The sequence below is a fragment of the Cavia porcellus genome, unplaced genomic scaffold, assembly GCF_034190915.1.
Source record: "Cavia porcellus strain 051 isolate PalLab524CR breed Dunkin Hartley unplaced genomic scaffold, mCavPor4.1 scaffold_19, whole genome shotgun sequence".
In the NCBI taxonomy this organism is placed as follows: Eukaryota; Metazoa; Chordata; class Mammalia; order Rodentia; family Caviidae; genus Cavia; species Cavia porcellus.
This window is the reverse complement of record NW_026947502.1, coordinates 6,327,720-6,348,059: the sequence shown is the minus strand read 5'-3', so window position 1 is coordinate 6,348,059 and position 20,340 is coordinate 6,327,720. Positions and strand designations below refer to the sequence as shown.

Here is a 20,340-nt window from a genome sequence, read left to right as displayed (position 1 = left end):
TGGGCGCCACATTTTTTTGGGAAATGCTATGTCTGGTCATAAACCCACTTAGAATGTGTGTCCTTTTTCTTTGTTTGTCTTGTTTGAGACATCTCACTATGTAGCCCAAACTGGCCTTGAACTCATTGTGTAGCCCAGACTAGCCTTGAACTTGTAGCAGTTCTTCTGCCTCAGCCTCTCTAGTGCTGGGATTACACCAGCACACCACCACACCGGGCTGGGTTTGGTTTTTGAGAGAGAGTCTCACTGTGTACTTCAGGATAGCCTTGAACTCACAATAATCTTTCTGCCTCAGCCTCCTGAAGGTACACCACGCCTGACTGTACTTCACAGCAACAAATCAGACACTATTTTTGTGTGCCTCCCAGGCTCGCCTCTTTCCCACTGAGGGGCAAGCCGTCCTAATATAAAGTGAGAAAAGGAGGCTTTTTGTGTGTCTTGGGGACTTTGATGCCAGGAGTCATGGCTTTATCAGAATGACCCTTTGTTCTGAAATAGAATTTCTCATCTGCTGGGAATGGACCTTGCATCCCCCACCCCTTTTTCTTTCTTTCTGGCTCTTGACATAGGATCTTACTATGTAGTCTAGGCTGGCCAGCTTAGCCCAGGCTGGCTGAAAAATCACTGCCATCCTCCTGCCTCAGCCTGCTGCCTAGTTTGTAATTCTGTTAGGATACAAGCATGCACCCCATGCCTGACTGCAGGGGCTTTCCCTTCATAAAGGTCCAGTGTAATGTCTTTCTTCTCTTCCAGGGCAGTGTATCACTGAAAGAACTCAACGCCCGGCCCTTAGAGATTTTCATGTGCAGTGTGCTCAAAAGGCAAGGTTACGGAGAAGGCTTCCGCTGGTTGGCGCAGTACATTGATTAACACCAGCCTGCGCCGGCACAGGCCTGCTCGGAGAGGTGATTGCTCAACGTGCAGAACTTGAATTCAATAGACTTCTGTTGGTTTTAAAATAGCTGTTTTTTAGAATATTAATTACATCAACTTTACTTGAGTGAGAATTGAAAACTGATCCAAGTAAGTTTGTTAGTTTCTAATTCCACGCAAATAGTTTTACAATTTATAATCTGACACCACTCGGGCCCCATTTATAAAGTGCAGCTTCCCAGCAGTACCGAGGAAGCACTTCTTAACGATGTGAAACTAAATACAAACCCTGTTTAAAAGCTCATCATGTTAAATTTTTTATGTACTTTCTGGAACTAGTTTTTAAATTTTAGATTATCTGTCCACCTCTCTTAGACATACAGTTAATAATGAGTTCATTATGATGCTTGCATGATGCCTTACGGTTTTCAGTGACACTTTTCTTATGCAAACATCATGCAATAAAACAGACTCTAACGTGTGGCACCGTGTTGGGCAGACGTCTCATTTGAATGTGTCCTATCTGGCCAGCGTCTCTGAAGACCCCATGTTTAATATTCTGCACGTGAGAAGGCCGTTAGGAAAGGAGCCCGTATAACCCTAAAGGCTCGCATGTTCCCTGGGACAGCTTCTGCCAGGACCGAGGTTCCCCTGGAATCACACATTTGTAACCAGCAGCGCTGCTGTCACCTGCCCGGAGACTGTGTCCCAGTCCTGTGCTCTCGTGGGCTTGGCCTCCAGAGGCAAGCTGTGCTGTTTCATCCCAGTGCATCATGTCGAAGTGATCCGGTCTCACTGGTGACCCGTTTGGCATCTGTGCTGCTTCCCTGGGAGGAGTGACCGCCACATGTGGAAGTCCCCAGTCTCGCAGGGCCCCGCCAGGGCCAGCAGCAGATAGGAGCGCCTGCAGTTTTAGTGTGGCGTCCTGAGTGTCTGAGGAGTGGCATGTGTTGTTTCCTGAGAGAAAGAAAGTGAATCCTTGTTTCTAATTTCTTTTTCCCACTTGCTCTCACCAAGACTTGTTTTTGGATATAATGCTTCCTGGGCAGACACTACTCTGAGGCCTGCCTCACTGCTGCACTTACTAATAAAATGTTAGCTTTTTATTGTTTCTGCTTTTGCAACAGGATTTTGCTATGTGGTCCAGTTTGGCCTTGAACGTACGACCCTCATGCCTCAGCCTCCCAAATGGTGGGGTTACAGACATGTACCACCATATCTGGGAAATTTTTAGTTTTTAAAAAGCACTATAACTTAACTTGTTTTTTTGTTTGTTTTTTTTTGGTCTTTTTCATTTTTATCGGTACCAGGGATCGAACTCACGACCGCCTGCTAGCAAGGCAGGTGCTTATGCCGCTAAGCTAAATCCCCAGCCCCTGTTTGTTTGTTTTGTTGTTGTTTGTTTTGGGGGGGATTTTGTCATTTTTTGGTATGGGAATCGAACTCACAACCTCAAGCTTGCTAGACAGGTACTGTACCACTGAGCTATATCCCCAATCCTTTGGTCTGTCTTTTTGAGGCAGGGTTCCACTGTGCAGTTCAAACTGGCCTTCATTTTGTAGCCCAGGCTGGACTTGAACTCACAGCAATCCTCCTGCCTTATCCCCCCAAGTGCTGGGATTATAGGTATGTAAAAGCACTATAATTTTAGAAGTTGTTATTTTTCATATATCTGAAATTTCCATCTCATTAAGATAAAATGAAAAATAAGTGCCAAAAATGTATTTGTTTTGTTTTCATTTTTTTGAGACAGGGTTTTACCATGTAGCCTAGGCAGGTCACAAAATCACAGTGATCCTTCGGCTTCAGCCTCCTAAGTGCTGGGATTACAGGCATGTAAAACCACACCCAGCTTTTAAATTTAAATTTTCTTCTAATTATAAATCAAGCTTTTTTGGTCTTTGATTTTTTTTTTCAGTACAAAGGATCAAAGCCAGGGCCTTGCACATCCTGGGCAAGCACTCTCCCACTGAATTAGTGCACAGCTCAGCCCCTTCACCCCCTTTTTTTGAGATAGGGTTTGCTACTTTGTAGTTCAGGCTGGCTTCCTGCCTCAGCCTCCCCTGCGATTACAGGTATGTGTGATGTGTGTCCCACACCTGGCTCCACCCTGTTTTTTTTTTACATTTTATCTTGAGCCAGGTATGGTACACAACTGTAATCCCAACGCTGGGGAGGCTGAGGCGAGAGGAGCCTTTCAAGTTCAAGGCCAGTTTGAACATAATGAAACCCTGTCTCAAGAAAAAGGCAAAAATTTTTTTATTTTGAGAGTATCTCTAAATTGCCAAGTCTGGCCTTGAACTTGTGATCCTCCAGCCTCTGCTCCCTAAGTAGCTGAGATCACAGATGTGTGCCACCATGGCTAGCATAAATCAGGTGTTTTTTAACTAATTCCACTGCAGTTGGATTATGCCAAGAAGTTGTTCCCGTTTCATCGAGAATTATTTTCATATCACAAGGACCACTTTCTCTAAGCACTGTGCAGGTGAGGGTAGCGCGGTCTGTGTTGGTGAAGCACCCCGTGAAGCAGGCGCAGGTGACCTGGAGAGAACTGGTTTGCAAAGCTGAGAAGGTCATTCCTAAGGTTTGGTTCTAGCAGTTTGGCTGGTCTCTTTCACTTTCAACTTCCTGCTAAATGAAAATAGCTAGAAACATCATTAGCATGAAGGGGAAGGTCAGCTTATCTGCCAGCCAAGATAAAGTCATTCGTCTTCACGTCCTGCGCAGAGCTCAGCCTCCTGAGAGCTACCCTCTTACTCATCCGGGACATGCCTCTCCACAAGCATTTCCTAGAGGAGCCACTGCAATACTGTGTTTTGTCAGAAATTGGTATAAAGGAAAAAGCTTACAGGATTCCCTGGAGGGGAAAGATGCTTTGTGATGTTAAGCAGCTTGCTCCAAAACCTTCATTCTGGCCTCAACACCAGCATCAAAGAAACAGAGCCTTTCATGGGCCACAGCTGACGGAGACCTCCTCCCAGGGGTGTGAGGCTCTTTGGCCTCTAGAAATGAAACTGCATTTAGCAGCAGTCCACTCTCCCGCTCCCAGGGTCCCAGCTGGAGCACAGCGCCCTGAACACAGCTCTCCCTCCGGAGGCCAGTTAGGGCACTTGGAGGGCAGCTCTGCATGTGCACCTGTGGGTATGTGCCCTGCGGTGTTGCCCGGGTAAATGTCAGGGACGTAGCTCCATGCTGCACCAAAAGATAGTAAGATGTGATTATTAGCACTACTGCGTGAAGTCAAGAGTGGACTCCCTGTAAATCAGCTGTGCAGGGGCTGGGGATTTAGCTCAGCGGCATAAGCGCCTGCCTTGTAAGCAGGCAGTCGTGAGTTCGATCCCTGGTACCGATAAAAACGAAAAAGACAAAAAAAAAAAAAAAAAATCAGCTGTGCAAAAGCCGTTTTAAAATCTAAAACTAAAAATATCAGGTCTCAAGCGCTGTTTTTGGTTTATTGAGACAAGGTCTCGAGGTGTAGTTCAGGCTGGCCCTAAACTCACTAAGTCACCCAGGCTGGCCTCGAACTCACACCGATCCTCCTCAGCCTCCCGGTGCGCCATGATGCCTGGCTCCAAGTGCACTTTGGTTTTTAAAGAGCTTTTTTCTTCACACCTATCTCAGTGACTGCTGTTAATTATTCTTTTGGATCATAACTGGTTAAGTTGACAAGATTGCAGTTTACCTCAATGAATTTTTAGAATGGAGATCATTTTTAAATTGGGTAAGACATTTCCTAAAGTTCATAAAAAAGTATTGTTGGGGCTGGGGATTTAGCTCAGCAGCATAAGCACCTGCCTTGCAAACAGGCGGTCGTGAGTTGGATCCCCGGTACCGATTTAAAAAAAAAAAAAAAAAGAAAGCATTGTTGTTAACCAGCTGGACATGGTGGCCCATGCCTGTAATCTGAGGCCTTTGGAGGCTGAAGCAGATGGACTTCTGGGAGTTCGAGGCCAGCCTGGACTCCATAGTTAGTTAAAAACCAGCTTGAACTACATAGTGAAACCCTGTCTCCACACACCAAAAAAAAAAAAAAAAAAAAAAAAAAACCATTGATATAGTTGAACTACTGTCTTCATGTAAGTGCCAAAGAAGTGTGAATTCAGACATTAACTGTATAGATCTAGTTTAGTTTTGTGTGTCTGCTGCCATATACAAATGTACTGTGGTCTACTTTTCCATAGTTCCAAGTGGTTGCACTTCTCCATAGCACTTTCTAGAATATAAACCACTTGTCAGTCATTAAAATAGAATGGGCAGCTGTGATAATGGTGTTTCCTGCCTTCTGGAAAATGATTTCATTAGCCACATTCAGATTCTAGCCCTGGGCCGTGGGGGGCTCAACGGTGTTTCTCTTGCCTAGTGAGTGTGAAGCCCTGGGTTTGATCTCCAGCACTGCATGAAAAGAAGAATCACTTTTACAGGTTGCATCATTTAAAGCAGTTTACTTCTAGCTGTCATTTTAGGGGAGAGTTTACATTTTTTTCCGAAGCTCAGTGTGGTGTTTCAGCCTTGTTAATCATTCACACAGCTGAAGTCTGTAAGGATGTCTGCCAAGTAAAAGTTGGTGAGAGTCCACTGCCATCATCCTTAAAGTCCCTGTTGCTAAAAATGATATGTTTGGGTCATTCTAGATATATGTAAAAATTTGGATTCTGATTCAAAAAAATCTTCAAGAAAGCATGAAAAAGTAGAGATTAGCAAATATAAATTCCTGCATGCAAAATTAATAGAGAATAAAAGCTTACATTAAGATAACAGTGAACAGATCTTGCTGTATGTACTTTTGTTCAGAAAGCAGTGTTGTTTTTAGCATGTTTCAGTTAAGGACTGAATTACCAGAAGTACCTATTGATGCTGCTGCCCATTTGTTTTCTTCATTTGAAACTTAAGTTGGGGCTTCCTAACAACCACAACAAAACCCATGTTCTTGGGATAAGGACTGGGACTTTGTTAGAATCCTGTACCGCCCTCCCCCCAAACATTCCCACCGCACACCTAGATTTAAAAGCTCCCGGGTGTGAAGGGAATCCACAGAGCCTAGGAAGATGCAGCTCTGAGCCAGCTGACTTCTGTTCTCGAGACTTAGAACATTAATAGCTAACAGTCCACTGCCTGATTGTTTAGGACTTTGACCACACTTTAAAATAGAATCCAAAGTCATCAAAGGAAAGTGAGCGGGGTTATCTAAAGCAAACTTCTTTTCAGGAGCCCCTGGCCCCTAACGGATTTTGGGACATAAACAGGAAAGTGATGTCATGCAGAATTATTTTTGGAAGAGCGGTACTGGAGCGCATGGATTCTTCAGCATGTGCTCTAAGTGAGGGGCTGGGTTTAAATATTTGGGGTAAGAGTGACAGTTCTGTAGTGTTGTCATAAGGTGTCTGCATTAGCAGGTATAAAGATTCCTGTCCAAATGGCCAGCTTCACGTGGCTTTCTGTGCGATTCCCTGGTGCTGCTCCTAACTGGACCCCCCTAAGCAGCTGCCCCATGAGGTACCAGCGTGCGGGTGCAGAGGACCAGGTGGGGTGCGGCAGCCCCCATACCTGGGAGGGGTGAAGGCCTTCCGCTGGACACCGAGCTGGGTGGCTGGCGAGTCAGGGGTGAGCTGTTCATCACTAACTTACGTGGTTGCACTTCCGTGCCCCACTGCTGGCACTAGGCCCTCAGTGTGAGTGTAGTGTGAGTGTAAGTGTTAGAGAAGTGCAATCGTGAAGCATAATCGCTGTGAAGGTGTTTCTGTGCGCTTTGTGCCCTTCATGGAGAACAGCTATTGTAGACGGTTAAATGTTTTGAATTGTATCTGTATGTTATTTTGATTATGTGCTATTATCATTCACTCTCTCTGAATTTGAGTGTCAGGAAGAGGAAAATAAAATGCTAACCTGATTGTGCAGGACTCCAGTGTCTGGTTCTGTCTGTGGTCTTGTGTGGGGCCTTGGTTCAGTTTGGTTTGCAGTGTGGGGACGGAACCCGCCCGCCTGCACGTGCTAGGCCAGTGCCCGCGTGGCCCAGTCTCACCTAACTCTCACTTTCATTTTGTTCCTGAGAAGCTTCTTGGACTTGGAGAATTACAGCAGACACAGGGGTGCGCTCCTGTGATCCCAGCTGCTCAGAGGGAAGACGCAGCAAGATCACAGGCTGAGGTCAGCCCGGGCTGCTGGGCAACAGATCAGGTCTCAGAATCAACTTTACAAAGCAAAGGGCCAGCTGTCGCTCTGTGCTTAGTTAGCACACTGCAGGGCAGGGGTTCCAACTCAGCACCTTGAAAAGATGGAAAACAAGTCACCAGAACAGTAAAACTTCCCTCCTCGGAAGAGACCTAACTCACCTGTAAGACTCACCTGAAAACAGCCCACAGGGAAACCAAACTGGGGGGCGGGGGGAGCAACTAGTTGGTTTTCGCTACAGCCAGGTTCTTTAGTATACACAGAATACACTGGGAAGTTTAAAAACAAATTCCACCAGCTACTGTGATTCAATAAATAGGTTTAAGCTGGGCATGGTGGTGCCCCCCTGTCACCCCCACACTTGGGAAGCTGAGGCAGTAGGATTGCCATGAGTTCGAGGCCAACCTGGGCTGTACAGCAAGACCCTGACCCCCCCCCCCAAATCAAAAAACGGAGTTAAGGGCAGGGACCTGAATTTTTTTTAACCAAATTCTCAGGTTTTTCTAAAGCTGGAGTTGATTTTTCTGTAGGAAAACGATTGGTATGATAATACCATATGGATAATAGGAATATCATTTGCTAATCAGTGAAGCAGAAAATAATTGTTTGGATAAAGATTACCAACTGACTTTTTGTTTTTCTGTTTTTCCTGTGAAATCAAGGATTTAAACCAGAGCCTTGTGCTTGCTAGACACATGCTTTACTACTGAGCTCTATTCCCAGCCTGTCAAGCTAGCTTTGGGACTTAGGTCTAAATATAAAACCTCTTCACAGCCCTCCCTTTACCCTTCTCAGTTAACAGAAGGTGGCAGTCACAGCAAGCTTCTTGCTAGCTTGTTTTTCTTTGCTTTTTTATTTGTTTATTTTTGGAGATACAGTCCAAGTTGGGCCTCAAACTTGCCGAAATCCTCCTGCCTCAGCCTCCCAAGTGCTAGGTTTACAGGCATATGCCGCCATACCTGTCACGTCTCTTTTAAATCGTGGGTGTCAGGTGTTTTGTCCCAACAAGGAGAAAGCTGAGGAACACAGCCCCCACCCCCAGCCCCCTGTGGCGCACACAATGGACATGGCAGAGGTCAGGCCTGTGAATCAGCCCTCTCTCCTCAGCCTCCCAGGACTTCAGTGAGGAACCAGCACAGATATGAAGCCAGGAAGTCTGGGGGGATCCCAGGCACACCCCGCATATCAAGCGCTGCAGGCCTCAGAGCAGCGGCTCTGAATGACCCAGGTGAAGGCTTGTTGGGCTCAGTCACTGCTCTCAGGTTTCCCCTGCAAAGCCCTGGCCGCTCTTCAGAGTCTCGCGTTGATCACAACATTCAGTCCGGAGCGGTGGAACATTCACCTCTGCTGTTGGGTTATCGGGTGTCGGTGCACAGGGTGACCGCAGCTGGGGGACGGGGAGCTCAGAACGGGGTGTCTCTGGCCGGGCACCTGGCTCGGGCTCACTCACCCCTGAGCTGGCTCCTCGATGAGCAGATGAGCACCGGCTGTTTACAGCAGCCGCTGTCCGGAGCTGGTGAGGCTGGCCCCGACCCCGACCCCGGGCCACAGGTGTCCCCCTTGGGTTACGGTGGCCCTGCCCGTGAGAACTGGTAAACAAACATGCTGCCGTGCAAGCAAGTGAGCAGATCCTCCGCTAACACCCCAACACCTCCGGGGGCTCCTGCCACACTCCTGCGTGTGGGGCTCGGGCTGCCTGGTCAGTGCACCCGGCAGGGACTGATCATCTCCCGGAGGCTGAGGCAGGAGGATCACCATGAGCTTGAGGCCAGCCTGTACTACCTAGCAAGACCCTCTTCAAAAAACAAAACATGGCGGGGGATTTAGCTCAGTGGCAAAGCACCTGCCTGGCAAGTGTGAGGTCCTGAGTTTGATTCCTGGTACCAAAAAAAAAAAAAAAAAAAAAAATATGGCCACAGAAAGATAAAATTCATCCAGCAATTTCCAAGTGTACAGTTCATTACTGTCAACCACAATCACATTATTGGGCAACAGTTGGCAGAACCCCCTCTGCGGATCCTACCCTGCACCCACCAAACAATATCCCGTATTTGCTCCTCCCTGCAACCCCGGACCCCTTCCTTTCCCTCTCCCTCTTCCTTTCCCTCTCTCTGTTTTCGGCTCAGGGATCGAACACCCCAGACTAGGCAAGTGCTCCTTCCCTGAGACACATCCCTAGACTGTTTGCCTGGTTGTTTATCCAGGCCTTGCTAAATTACCCAGCTTCTCCTGATAACACCACAGGCTGGCACCAAGCCTTACTGAGCAGGGCTGTAGGGGACACCCACATCTGAACCCCAACACAGAGATGCAATCACTTAGGACCTGCTGTCCTGGGACTAAATTATTTCACTTAGCACAGTGTCCTCAAGGTTTAGCCATGTGTCAGAATTTCCTTTTTTGGGGGGTGGGAGGGGTGGGGAGTGGGGTTGAGACAGGGTCTCACTATGTTGTCCAGGCTGGCCTTGAGTTCATTATGTAGCCCAGGCTGGCCTTGAACTTGCAGCAATCCTCCTGCCTCAGCCTCCTGAGTGCTGGAACTACAGATGTGCAACACTGTGTCTGGCTCTTCCTTTTTTAATGCTGAGTAACATTCCAGTTCTATCACACACACACACACACACACACACACACTAGCCCCCAGCCAATCCACAGTTTTACTTTGCACTTTTGGTTACCTACAGTCTACCATGACCCAAAAATATTACACTGAAACTTCCAGAAACCAACAACCGTTTCCAGTAAGATGCCATGCATCATTCACCTCTCGCCCCATGAGCTCTGTGGCATCTCGTAGGACCACAAGGAGGAGGTGTACGGTACTCTGTTCTGAGAGGGAGAGACTGAGTCCGCATGGCTCTTACTGGAGGATACTGTTGTAATGGTTTGTTTTCACCTTGGATGTTGTTAATCCCTCATTGTAGCTGGTTTACAAAGGAAACTGAATCCACACCACCATAGTTTCAGGCACCCACTGAGGGTCTAGGAGTGCACCCCAAGGGTAAGGGTACATTAGTTACGATTCTCCAGGGGAACGGGATCAGTGGGAAGCAACATATAAATATGTGTAACTGCAGGGCGGTTTACCAGGTAGCTTACAGGAGGAGGGCCAGAAGATGGGGCCACCTACAATCAGAGATGCTTTCTATTGGTTTGCTGGCTCGCATGCCAATCAGTCATCCACAGACACGCCCAAAAGCATGCTTTACTAATCCACTAGACATTTCTTAACCTAGCCATGTTAACAACCATGATTAATAACCACAAAGGGGGACCACAGTGGGACATGGTAGCACATACCTATAATCTCAGCTGGCAGGAGGATGAGGCAGGAGGATCACCTCCAGTTCCAGGGCAGCCTGGGCTACCAAATGTGATTGACTTTGTCTCAAAAAACCAAAACCAGGCCCAGGGATTTAGCTCAGTGGCATAAGTGCCTGCCTTGCAAGCACTCGGCCATGAGTTCAATCCCCGCTACATAAAAAAAAAAAAAAATATATATATATATATATATATATATATATATATATAGTCCATTCACAAAAAACCAAAACCAAGTTACTGGAGGCACGACCTGGAAGGATGGATCTCTCTCCTCCTGCCTTGATGTTCCTCTGCTTCCCGCTGCTACACCACCAGCTGCTTCTCCCCAAGGCCCTCTGCCATGCTGCCCTGCCTCAGAGCCCCTGACCATGGACCAAACCCTCCATAAACTCGTTAGCGCTGTGGGTGTCAGGTATTGTGTCTCAGTGACAAGAACGTGACTGAGACAAACTCCTTCGCTGCTGAGTTGTTGTGACGTCGAATACCATAAATTGGTTTTGGGGAGCAGCTCCCTTCAAGGATGCCCAGAGCTGCAGTTCAGTCTTGAGCTGGAGAGTGAAATACCACAGAGGCTTGGCATAGACCGGATGGGCACAGCAGGTGTCACGTGGCCTGGGCTGTCAGGACAGGTGTCAGGTCTAGATCTGCTCCAGTTTACTAAATGGCCTCAGCCGCCTCCCAAGTGCTGGGATTACAGAGGCGCACCTCCACACCCCACTGTTTGGACCATAGGTACACTACAGGAGAATTCAGGCCCGGGAGAGTGGCTCAGTGCTCCATTCCCAGCACCACCAAAGAAAATAAATAAATTCATTCATTGTTCACCTGTGTCCTGTTTTCTTTCTTTCTTCTCCTCCCCCCCCCTCCTTTTTTATTTTTCAGACAGGGTCTTGCTATGCAGTTCAGGCTGGCCTTGAACTCATTTTGTAGTCCAGGCTGACCTCAAACTCGAAGCAATCCTCCTGCCTCAGCCTCCCAGGCGCTGGGATGACAGGCGAGTGCCACCACCTGGCTGTGGCTTGCATTTTTGTTAACCTGTACAGTCCTCTCCGAAATGAAGAGTACGCAGACTCAAGTCCCTCTGCTTGGGTCTTTCATCTGGGTCAGACGAGCTGGGATCCCACAGGGTGAGGAGCTGGCCCTTGGGGTTACCCTCAGAAGCCTGGCCCCGGGAGCTGAGGCCGGGGTTTGAGAAAGGGCTGCTGGCTGTGAGTCCCCTTGGACACCCATACTTCGTCCCCTTCGCTGACTCCACTCGGGACACAGACAGGCAGAGGCCAGCCCGGGAGGCCAGCGCTCCTCGTCCTGCTGCTGTCCCTCCCGGGGCTGGGCGGCAGGTGGCGCCACGCACCCGCCTGGTGAGAGAGGACGCCAATAAGGGACCTCGCGAGCTCCAGGGCGGCGCTCTCCCTTCCCTCGTGTCAGTGAACAACCGCACCCCGATCTGAGGGTGTCTGGGGGAACCCGCACTGGCTTGGTCTCTCTGGAAGGGGCCAAGGGTACCGCGTCCTCGGGGCTCTGCCACAAGGGTGCAATCAATGCCTGCCTGAATCAGATTTTACTACAGAAACAGATATAAGATGTACAAATGTCTAAGAAATTAAAAGATCAAGCTCAGTTTAGAAGACGGGTGTGGTGGTGCACGTGTTTACTCCCAGCACTCAGGAGGCTGAGGCAGGAGGATCCTGCAAGTTACAGTACAACCTGGGCTACAAAGTGAGCTCAAGGCCAGCCTGAACTGCATAGAGACCCTGTCTCAAAAAAGACAGAAATACAAAATAAAAAATAAATCGGCTTACCGTGATCAGCCTCAGCGCTGAATGAAGGACGCAATCCAAAGTCTGGAGCTCACGGCAGTCCCTGTCAGGAGGCCAGGGGTCTGCACCAGAAGTCGGAAGGGTCCAGGATCGAAGCCCAAGAGTTTGTGCTGGAAGCCAGGAGATGTCATCCAAGCTGAAGGCAAAGACTGGAGCTCTTCTGAACAACAGAAGCCAGTCTGTCCTCCCTCATTTCCCTCGGTACCCAGCGACAAGCCACCCTGGTGGGGCCTCTCCACCTGGGGTGTAAAATTGGTCAGCCCACTTGGTTCGGCTTCTAAACTTCTCAAGTCCACACAGTCCATCCACCAGGACAGGCAAGAAGCTGGGCCCAAGCCTGCGTCTCGGCCTCTGCTGTAGAGGTGGTCAGGGCCTCCTCAGGGCTGTCCGGGGGCTGTCTGAGCCCCACTTGGTGGGAGCCTGGGTTAATCCTAGGCAGCCCTGCCCCTCTTAATGACCGATCACGTGTGTGTGGCCTTCAACAGTTGGAATGGGGCCGATGTGAGCACTGTGTGTTCAAAATACACATTGGACTGCAAAAATTTAGCATCAATAAAGAGGGTAACATATCACATTCAAAGTTGTTGGGTTTTTGGTTTTGTTTTTAGATACTCGGAGTTGAACTCACACCCTCATACTTGCTAGGTAGGTGCTGTGTTGCTGAGCTATACCCCTGACTGTTGCGATTATCTGAAAGCCAAGCCTGGTGGCTCAATCCTGTAAGCCCAGCTCTTGGGAGGCAGAGGGAGGAGTTGTCCAGTCCGGACAATTTAGTGACATAGATACTCTCACAAAATAAAGGGTTGGGCATGTAACTCACTGCAAAGGCCCTGGGTTCAATCCTCACTCCTGAATAAAGTTATTTTGTGTCCTTTATTTCTTTGTTTTTATTTTTTTGGTACCAGGGATTGAACCCATGATCTTGCACTTGCCAGGCAGGGACTTTGCTGTTGAGCTAAATCCCTGGCCCTCATTTCTTTGTTTTTGAGACAGGGTCTCACTTTGTGGATCAGGAGGGCTTCCAACTCCCGAAATTGTCCTGCCTCAGCCTCAACTCCTATGATTACAGGTATGCACTGCAACACCTGGCAAAAAGTTATTTTATTGGTCTTTCTTTCTTTCTTGGTGGGAATCAAACTCAGAACCTCACGCTTGTCAGGCAGGTGCTGCGACACTTAGCTCGATGGCCCTCCAGAACTGTTATTTTAAATCAGTGTGATGGCACGTGCCTATAATTCTAGCACTTGCGAAGGCGAGACAAAGGATTGCAAGTTTGAGGCCAGCCTGCACTAAATAATGAAACCTCTGCAAAATAAGTCAGCATAAGGGCTGGAGATGAAGCTCAGGGGTGGAGGGCTGGCCCAGCTGGCATGGTGTGAGGCCTGGGACTCCAACCCCAGTACAGCACACACACGAGCTATTTTGTGTTGATTGTCCAACATTTTAAATGATCGTATTCCCAATGCAATGGGTTCAATAAATCATATCATTAAAAGTCATTTTGCTGGCTTTCTTCTTTTCCCAAAGTGTGGTTGTCTTTGTCACAGTGCTGCCTCTGCCCTCAGGTGCCTGGGGGCCCCTACCTAGCTGGGCCTGGCCAGGAGGTGAGGCTCTTAGGTTGGGGCCCAGACATCACCCCAGCCAGATTCATGGAGTCTAGGGCTTGGGGTTTAGCTCAGTGGTACAAGTGTCTGCCGGGCAAGCACAAGGTCACAAGTTTGATCACTGGTACCAAAAAAGATTCATGGAGTCCTAGTGTTAGGGTTTGGATGTGAGGTGCTGCTCCCCTGTGGGTGCGTTGTGATTGCTCCGCAGCCAAGTGTGCTGTCCTGAGTGGGTCCCCGAGTGTGCACCTTTGAGGGCGGATCCTTCTTACTGGCTGTTCCCGCTCGCTTGCTCTCCTCCCGTGCTTTCCGTGGGTTAAGCAGCTTGCCTCCATCACGCAATCGCTTCCCCCTCGGATCCAGCCTACCATGGACTGAAACTTCTGAAACCATGAGCTTCAATAAACCTCAACTCCTTCAACTCCATTTGTCCCAGGGATGGAAAGTCACTAATACTCTAGGCCAACTTCTTCCACACCCTTCCCTTGGGCCCCTTTCTGGGATGACTGAGCCTCTGCCAGGGATACTCAGCCCCTCCCTCCTCTGCAGTCCCCTCGTGTCAGCAGCGGTTGACTGCTTAGGAGCCCTTGCCTGGAGGTCTGTGGGCAGAGCGGACCCCAGCACACAGGCAGTGAGGCATCAGCTGGATGAATGCATAAAGGAACAGACACCATTGCTTTCTATTTTTTAAAAATTTTTTTACTGGTACCAGGGATCGAACTCAGGACCATGTGCTTGCAAGGCAGGCGCTTATGCCGCTGAGCTAAATCCCCAGCCCCACCACTGTTTTCTTAAAGCAGTGTCTTTACTGGGTGGTGAGCTGCCCAAGAGCAGGGGTGGACACTTCACTCCCCACCCACTTCCCAGAGCCCAGCAAACAGTAGGTGCTCTGCTGATAATGAATGAAAAGCAAACCCCACTAAACCACCTCGGTGACCCAGAGACAGAGGCCGGAGGCTCCTCCCCAGTGTTTCCACACCCCAGGCAGGTGGCGGGAGGTGTGGCGCAGCCTGGGACTCAGCACTTTGCCTCTCCCTGGAGGGAAGACTTCCTGAACCCCGGTAACACCGTGAAGTTCCAGCAGAACAGCGTACCATAGCCTTTAACACGTGGGCCCGTATGTACTGAGTGCCCACTATGCCCGCTCAGTCACAGTCCCTTGGGAGGTTGTGGCAGGGCCTTTGGGACCCAGAACTCTTTTGAAGACCACTATGGGGTGTGTGCAGAGGATCCCCAGAGCCCCTACACAGCCAATGGAACACAAGCCACACAGAAAACATTGCTTTATTAACTGCGTTTGCCAACACACGAGGAGTGCAGAGGGCTCCTTAGGACACAGGCCCCGGCGGGGCCCAGGGACTGGAAGCCCCCATGAGTGTGCAGGACAGGATGGGGCTGGGAGCTATGCAGCAGCGGCAACACAGAATCATGCAGGGCACAGCGGGCACTGGCCACACCGAGGCGACCATACATTCTATTGCTCATTAAGGGTCATGAACATGGACAATGTACAAAAAGGAGAAATAGGTCTTTGCGGTAATGAAAAATACATTTTTTTTTCTCTACAAAGGAATCTTTCCTAATACAAGAAAATAAATATTGCAACATAAGCCAAAAATAATTTAAAATTGCTCTTTTCAATATATTTTCAATATTTCTCTTGTATATTAACAAATGGCACATCACTTTCTTTGAAACAAAGACAGAAGGTGTCGCCTCCTGTGACATTCATAGCATCCCCTCCCCTCCCCCCACCCCAAGTGATTCGGAGCACAAAGGGTTTGTGCATCTGAGGGGAAGGGCAGCCGGAGGGGCCTTAAAGAACAGCCAAAGAAAGGCCCCAGGCTCCAGCCCTGGCTCTTTGGCCAATGTGACCAGCCGGGCCGAGGGCACGGGAAAATGGCCTCGCTACAGGGATCCAGATCATTCTGCAGAGCTTTGGGCACGGGCAGATGTTGGGCACACCTGGCAGTGAGCAAAGGAGAGGCCAAGTCCAGCAGCTGCCCATGTTGGTTAGAAGGTACAGCTGGACCTGTAGGAATTGCCCCAGCAGTTCCCACAGTGCACCTGGCCACCATCACGCACACGGACACCGACACGGACGGCTGGTGCCGCGTGTGCATGGCACACCCATGCACGCAGCCACGGCCCGACACCCGCATCTGGAAACCAGAGGCTTCTCCCGGAAGCCCAGGCCTCTAACCCTGCAAACGCTCACGCCCTGTCGCGAGGTCAGCGCTCGCTTCATAAAATAAAGGAGCATTCTACCTTTCTTTTCCTTCTCACCTGTTTCAAAATATACTTATGATACATAAAAATACTTTCCTTGCACATTATCCTGTCACATGATGAGGGGGAGGAGATGGGAGGTGGCCGGGACCATGAGTGTGGGATGTGAGCCAGGTGAGTTACAGAGCAGCTCCACCTCCCAGGGCAGGGCAGTTCGAGTGCGCAGATGTGGGCAGGAACAGAGCCCCCTCCGGCCTGCAGGCACCCTTCTTGGTCTCCGGGGCGCAGTGCGCTCTGCACTGCAACAGTAGTGGGCCGGAAGGACAGTGTGGGCTGCCGGGGCAGGACTGGACCAGGGACTGGAGGCCTTGTCCTCCCTGTGTCCTGGTGGACGCCCTGGATGTGGAGTTGGATGCCTGGTGAGGACTGCATGTGTGGGCCCGGTCTGGGAGTGGCAAGGCCACCAGCCAGCCAGCCTAACAGAGATGGGGCTCTGCCAGACGTAGACCCCAGGGACAGTCCAGTCCAGTCCGGTCCCAAGTAACAGCCAACAAAGAGCCAAAATCCAGGCAGATGTGAGCAGAGCCACCCCATCTGCCTTCCTAGCTGATTCTCCCAGTTCCTCCGACACAGCCCAGCCCTGCCGCAGCATGCAGCGGAGGGGTGGAGGGGCACAGGGGCACAGGGGCACAGGGTGAGCGCCCGGACAGGTGAACCCTGAGCCTGGCCAGTGCGCCACCCCCAGCCGGCGGGGTTTGGTTCTTCTTTCAGCGTATCCCTTTGCTGGCCGCAGGTCGAGCCCAGGCAATCCAGCAGGGAGAGGGGCGCGACCCAAGGTGACCCGAAGCACAGGGAAGGAGGTCTCCCAAAGCCAGTAAACAGAGACTGGGGTCGGGAAGCTGACACTGACACTGCACTGTCACTACTACCAAGGCGGGCGGGCAGGCAGCCTAAGTCTATGTGGTAGCTCATGCCATCCCCATGCCCAGGACCCTCGGGGCATCCTGCTCCCGTGGAGTCCACTCACTCGGATTAGACAGATTAGTCCAATCCTTTGAAACTGAAGTCACCATCTTTGTTTCTGGTTTTGCTAAAATTCACATGAAACCAATGACAATACCACTGTCGTACCTTGGATAAGTTTCGGAGCTGGGGGTGGATGAAGGTCAAGCTGGTCCCCATCGGGTTTATTTGCTCTTGTATCTGCACAGGGTGGGGGAACCACATGGGAGAGATGCTTTCCATGCTGGTTTCAGTCGGGGCATCCCCCGGAGTCTGAGTTGACAGGATTGGTGTCCCACAGTGGCCCAGCCCAGAGTCTGGAAGCCAGCCCCTGGGAACCGTGCACCGATGGTGGCAGCCAAGCCTCCTCCTCCTCCTCCTGCTCCAGGACCTGGAGCTCTCCTCCGCCAGTGTGCGCAATGAACGGTTATTCCTGTACTTTGTTGCTAAAGAACTCCATTAAAAAAAAAAAAAAAAAAAAGTCCAAGCGACAAGTTGTCAGGTCCAGGCTGTGCTGTATTAGGGTCAGAGTATTCTTTGGCATCCATAGAATGATTCGACTGATTCACTGGACTTTTGCAAGGTTCTTGTTGGAGAAGTTCTGGCTTTACCAGTGGTGGAAGTGACCCAGGTGTAATTCGTACAAGAAAAAAAAAAACAACATAACAACAACAACAAAATCCCAACGTTTTCATGGAATTCCTTTTTAGTTTGTTCCCTGAGCTATCACCCTGGGGCTACTCCACTGAAACTCTTCTGAATAACTACCTAGAACCTCGAGGTGGGGAGGGGAGGGATGGCGTGGCCGGGAGAGGGAGGTTAAGGCTCTGAGGGACAAAAGGACACAGGAACATCCAGCAAAACTTCAACCCAGCAGGCCAGAAGTGGCCTGCCCTGGGCCCCGGGATCCCACTGCTTGTTGGAAGGAGGCGTTTCCACAAGGAAACCAAGGAAGCTCATCTCTTAGCAGGACTAGGAACTTGAAAAGGCAAACGGTCTGGTCTGGCCAGGCCAGTTCTGTGTGAGAGTGACCAGACTTCAGCCAAGACTGGCCCCAAGAAAGGAAGGGAGGGATACAGGGAGAAGGGAAGGAAGTTGGACCCCAGAGTAATTCTCGGCAGGGGCTGGTCTGGGCCCCACGCCCCTGCTGGGCACTGGCCCTCCCTTGGAGTCCTCCACCTGCATGGGTGGCTGGCTGTGTGGGAGTCCCCTGAGTAAATGGCACAGCTCAGGAAGGATTCTGGGAACCCCGTCCCAGAGCCGCTGGGCCGGGCACTGGCAGGGGCAGAGCAGCAAGGGAGAGGTGGCGGGGTGGTACGGGCTGGTCAGGGTGGGCGGCCCCCTGCACCCTCAGTGCTTTCTTGTATTAACTCGTTGTGCTTGTGACAGTGAGCGGGCTCTGGCTGGGTGTCGCTTATTATACTTCCTCGGGGATCAGGGGAGGTGCAGCAGGACCCCCACCCCGCAAAGGGCCCTAGAGGAGCAGGGGTCAGGGTGGGACAGGCCCCGGGCTGGCCCGTCTGCCAGGAAATAATGCCCAAACGACAGTCCAAGTCGCCCAGTGGCAGCGGGCGGGAGTCCTGAGCTCTTCTCCACCTTGCCTGCATCTAGCCAGAAGCCCAGCAATGCTGCAGAGGTCACCGCAGGGGTGGCGCGCAGGACCTGGTACGGTCCTTGTGGCCAGAGCCGCAGAAGGAATCCTAACATCCTAGGCCAGCACAGAGGAAAGACAACAGAGTGGAATTCGGAACTCTCTATTAAAAATAAAACCACGAGGGTCTGGGACACTCAGCAGAGACTGGAAATGGCAGTTGTGACTGGGCTGAGGCCTTGTGGGGGACCAGGGCAGGGCCTGGGGCAGGGTTAGGGGTGAGTTAGGAGGCCAGCACCCCCATGCGGACCACCTCCTCAGCCCCCGCCTCCCGGGAATCCTGCTGCACCCCACTGTCCTCTGCCTCTACATCCGAGTCGCTCATCTCCCCATCAGAGAAGTAGCCGTCAGCCTCTGCGTCAAAGTGTAGGCTGACCTTTGGCCTCTCGGCCAGAGCAGAAGGCGGTCCTGTCCCAGCACCCGGCGATCTCCGGGTGACCTTGCTCTCACGGGCTGGCCGGAGCTGGCCCAAGGACTTGGGGCTCACCACAGCGCCAGGCACTTGGACATTCAAGTCGGCAGCTGCTGGGGCTGCCTCGTCCGGGATCTCGGGGACCAGTGGCGGGGGGCTGTCAGGGGCTGCTGGTACGGGACAGTCTCCAGCTGTAGGGCTGGATGGCAAGTGAGAAGACGTCGGCCGTGGTGGCTTCCTAGTCGGTGGCCCTTGCCCCGCCTTGCCGCTGCCTGCATCCTGGCTCCAGGGCTTCTTGAGGGGCTTTTCGGGAGTCGTCCGTGAGCCAGGTCCATCCTGCAGGGGCGGGGGTTTCTTCTTGGCAGGCAGGCGGGTGCGGCCTCGGGCCTTCCGGGAGGGGTCATTGGGTCGCAGAGAAGGGTCCCGCATGAAGCTGAGCAGCGTCTCCTCGTCCTGCAGCAGCTCTTCTGACAGCAGGCCCGGGGCGGGGTCCTCGCGGTGCCCATTGTTCAGTGACCACTCGCTCATGGCCATGTCCTCCGCTGTGATCTGCACCGACTGCGCCAGCCAGCTGTTGAAGAAGGTGCCGTCGATGGGGAACGAGGTGGACAGGCCTGGCAGAGGGGAGAGAGGACGCAGGTGAGATGCTGGCAGGAGTGCGACCCCTCTCACGTGGCCCTTGCTCCTTCTTCCTGCACGAGGAGACCACTTTGCTTGGTCCATCCCTCCCATCAACGCCCATGGTGACGACACAGCCCCTTCTCCCCAGAAGCATGTCCCACCCCCAGGCTGGCATGGGAATTTGTGCAGCGGAGGACACATGAAGCAGTGAGCAACCGTTCCAGTGCTACCAAGAATTCAAAGGTGACTGGGCTTCGCATTAAAGTGGCCGCAGGGGAAGGGAAACCCTCCAGCCACCAGGGGGCAGTGGATCTTCACCAACGGTTCCTCCCTGCTTGAAGGCAAAGCACTGGGGAAAAGGAGGAGCTGGACATGAATGGGGGTAGATGGATCTGGGTGGGTCCTTGCCGGTCCTTAGGCACAGCTGACCCCTCCCTCCTTTTCTTTTTCATCTTTTTAAATTTTGTATCGGGGATTGAACTCAACCTCACACTTGCCAGGCAGGCATTTATGTCACTGAGCTACATCCTCGGCTCCTCCTTCCTTTTCCGAGGTTTTGGTAGACAGAAGTTGGTGCCTTTATTTATTTTGGTTTTTTTGAGACAGGGTCTTGCTATGTAGCTCAGGCTGGCTCCTAAC

At 51.1% G+C, this 20,340-nt stretch overlaps 2 protein-coding genes across 8 annotated transcripts in view; one reads left to right on the top strand and one right to left on the bottom strand.

Moving 5' to 3' along the window:
* Sar1b (secretion associated Ras related GTPase 1B) overlaps window positions 1–6,770 on the top strand; it is a 30,014-nt gene extending 23,244 nt beyond the window's left edge. The window contains exon 7 of the mRNA XM_003464474.4: window positions 754–6,770. Coding sequence (XP_003464522.1) covers window positions 754–870 — 117 coding nt within the window. The 3' untranslated portion in view covers window positions 871–6,770. The remainder of the gene's footprint in view (window positions 1–753) is intronic.
* An 8,284-nt stretch (window positions 6,771–15,054) lies between these two features.
* Window positions 15,055–20,340, bottom strand: part of Jade2 (jade family PHD finger 2) — a 44,431-nt gene continuing 39,145 nt past the window's right edge. For all 7 annotated transcript variants that reach the window (XM_063230657.1, XM_063230661.1, XM_063230659.1 and 4 more), the window contains exon 12: window positions 15,055–19,694. In XM_063230657.1, the coding sequence (XP_063086727.1) occupies window positions 18,892–19,694 (803 nt within the window). In that variant the 3' untranslated portion in view covers window positions 15,055–18,891. The remainder of the gene's footprint in view (window positions 19,695–20,340) is intronic.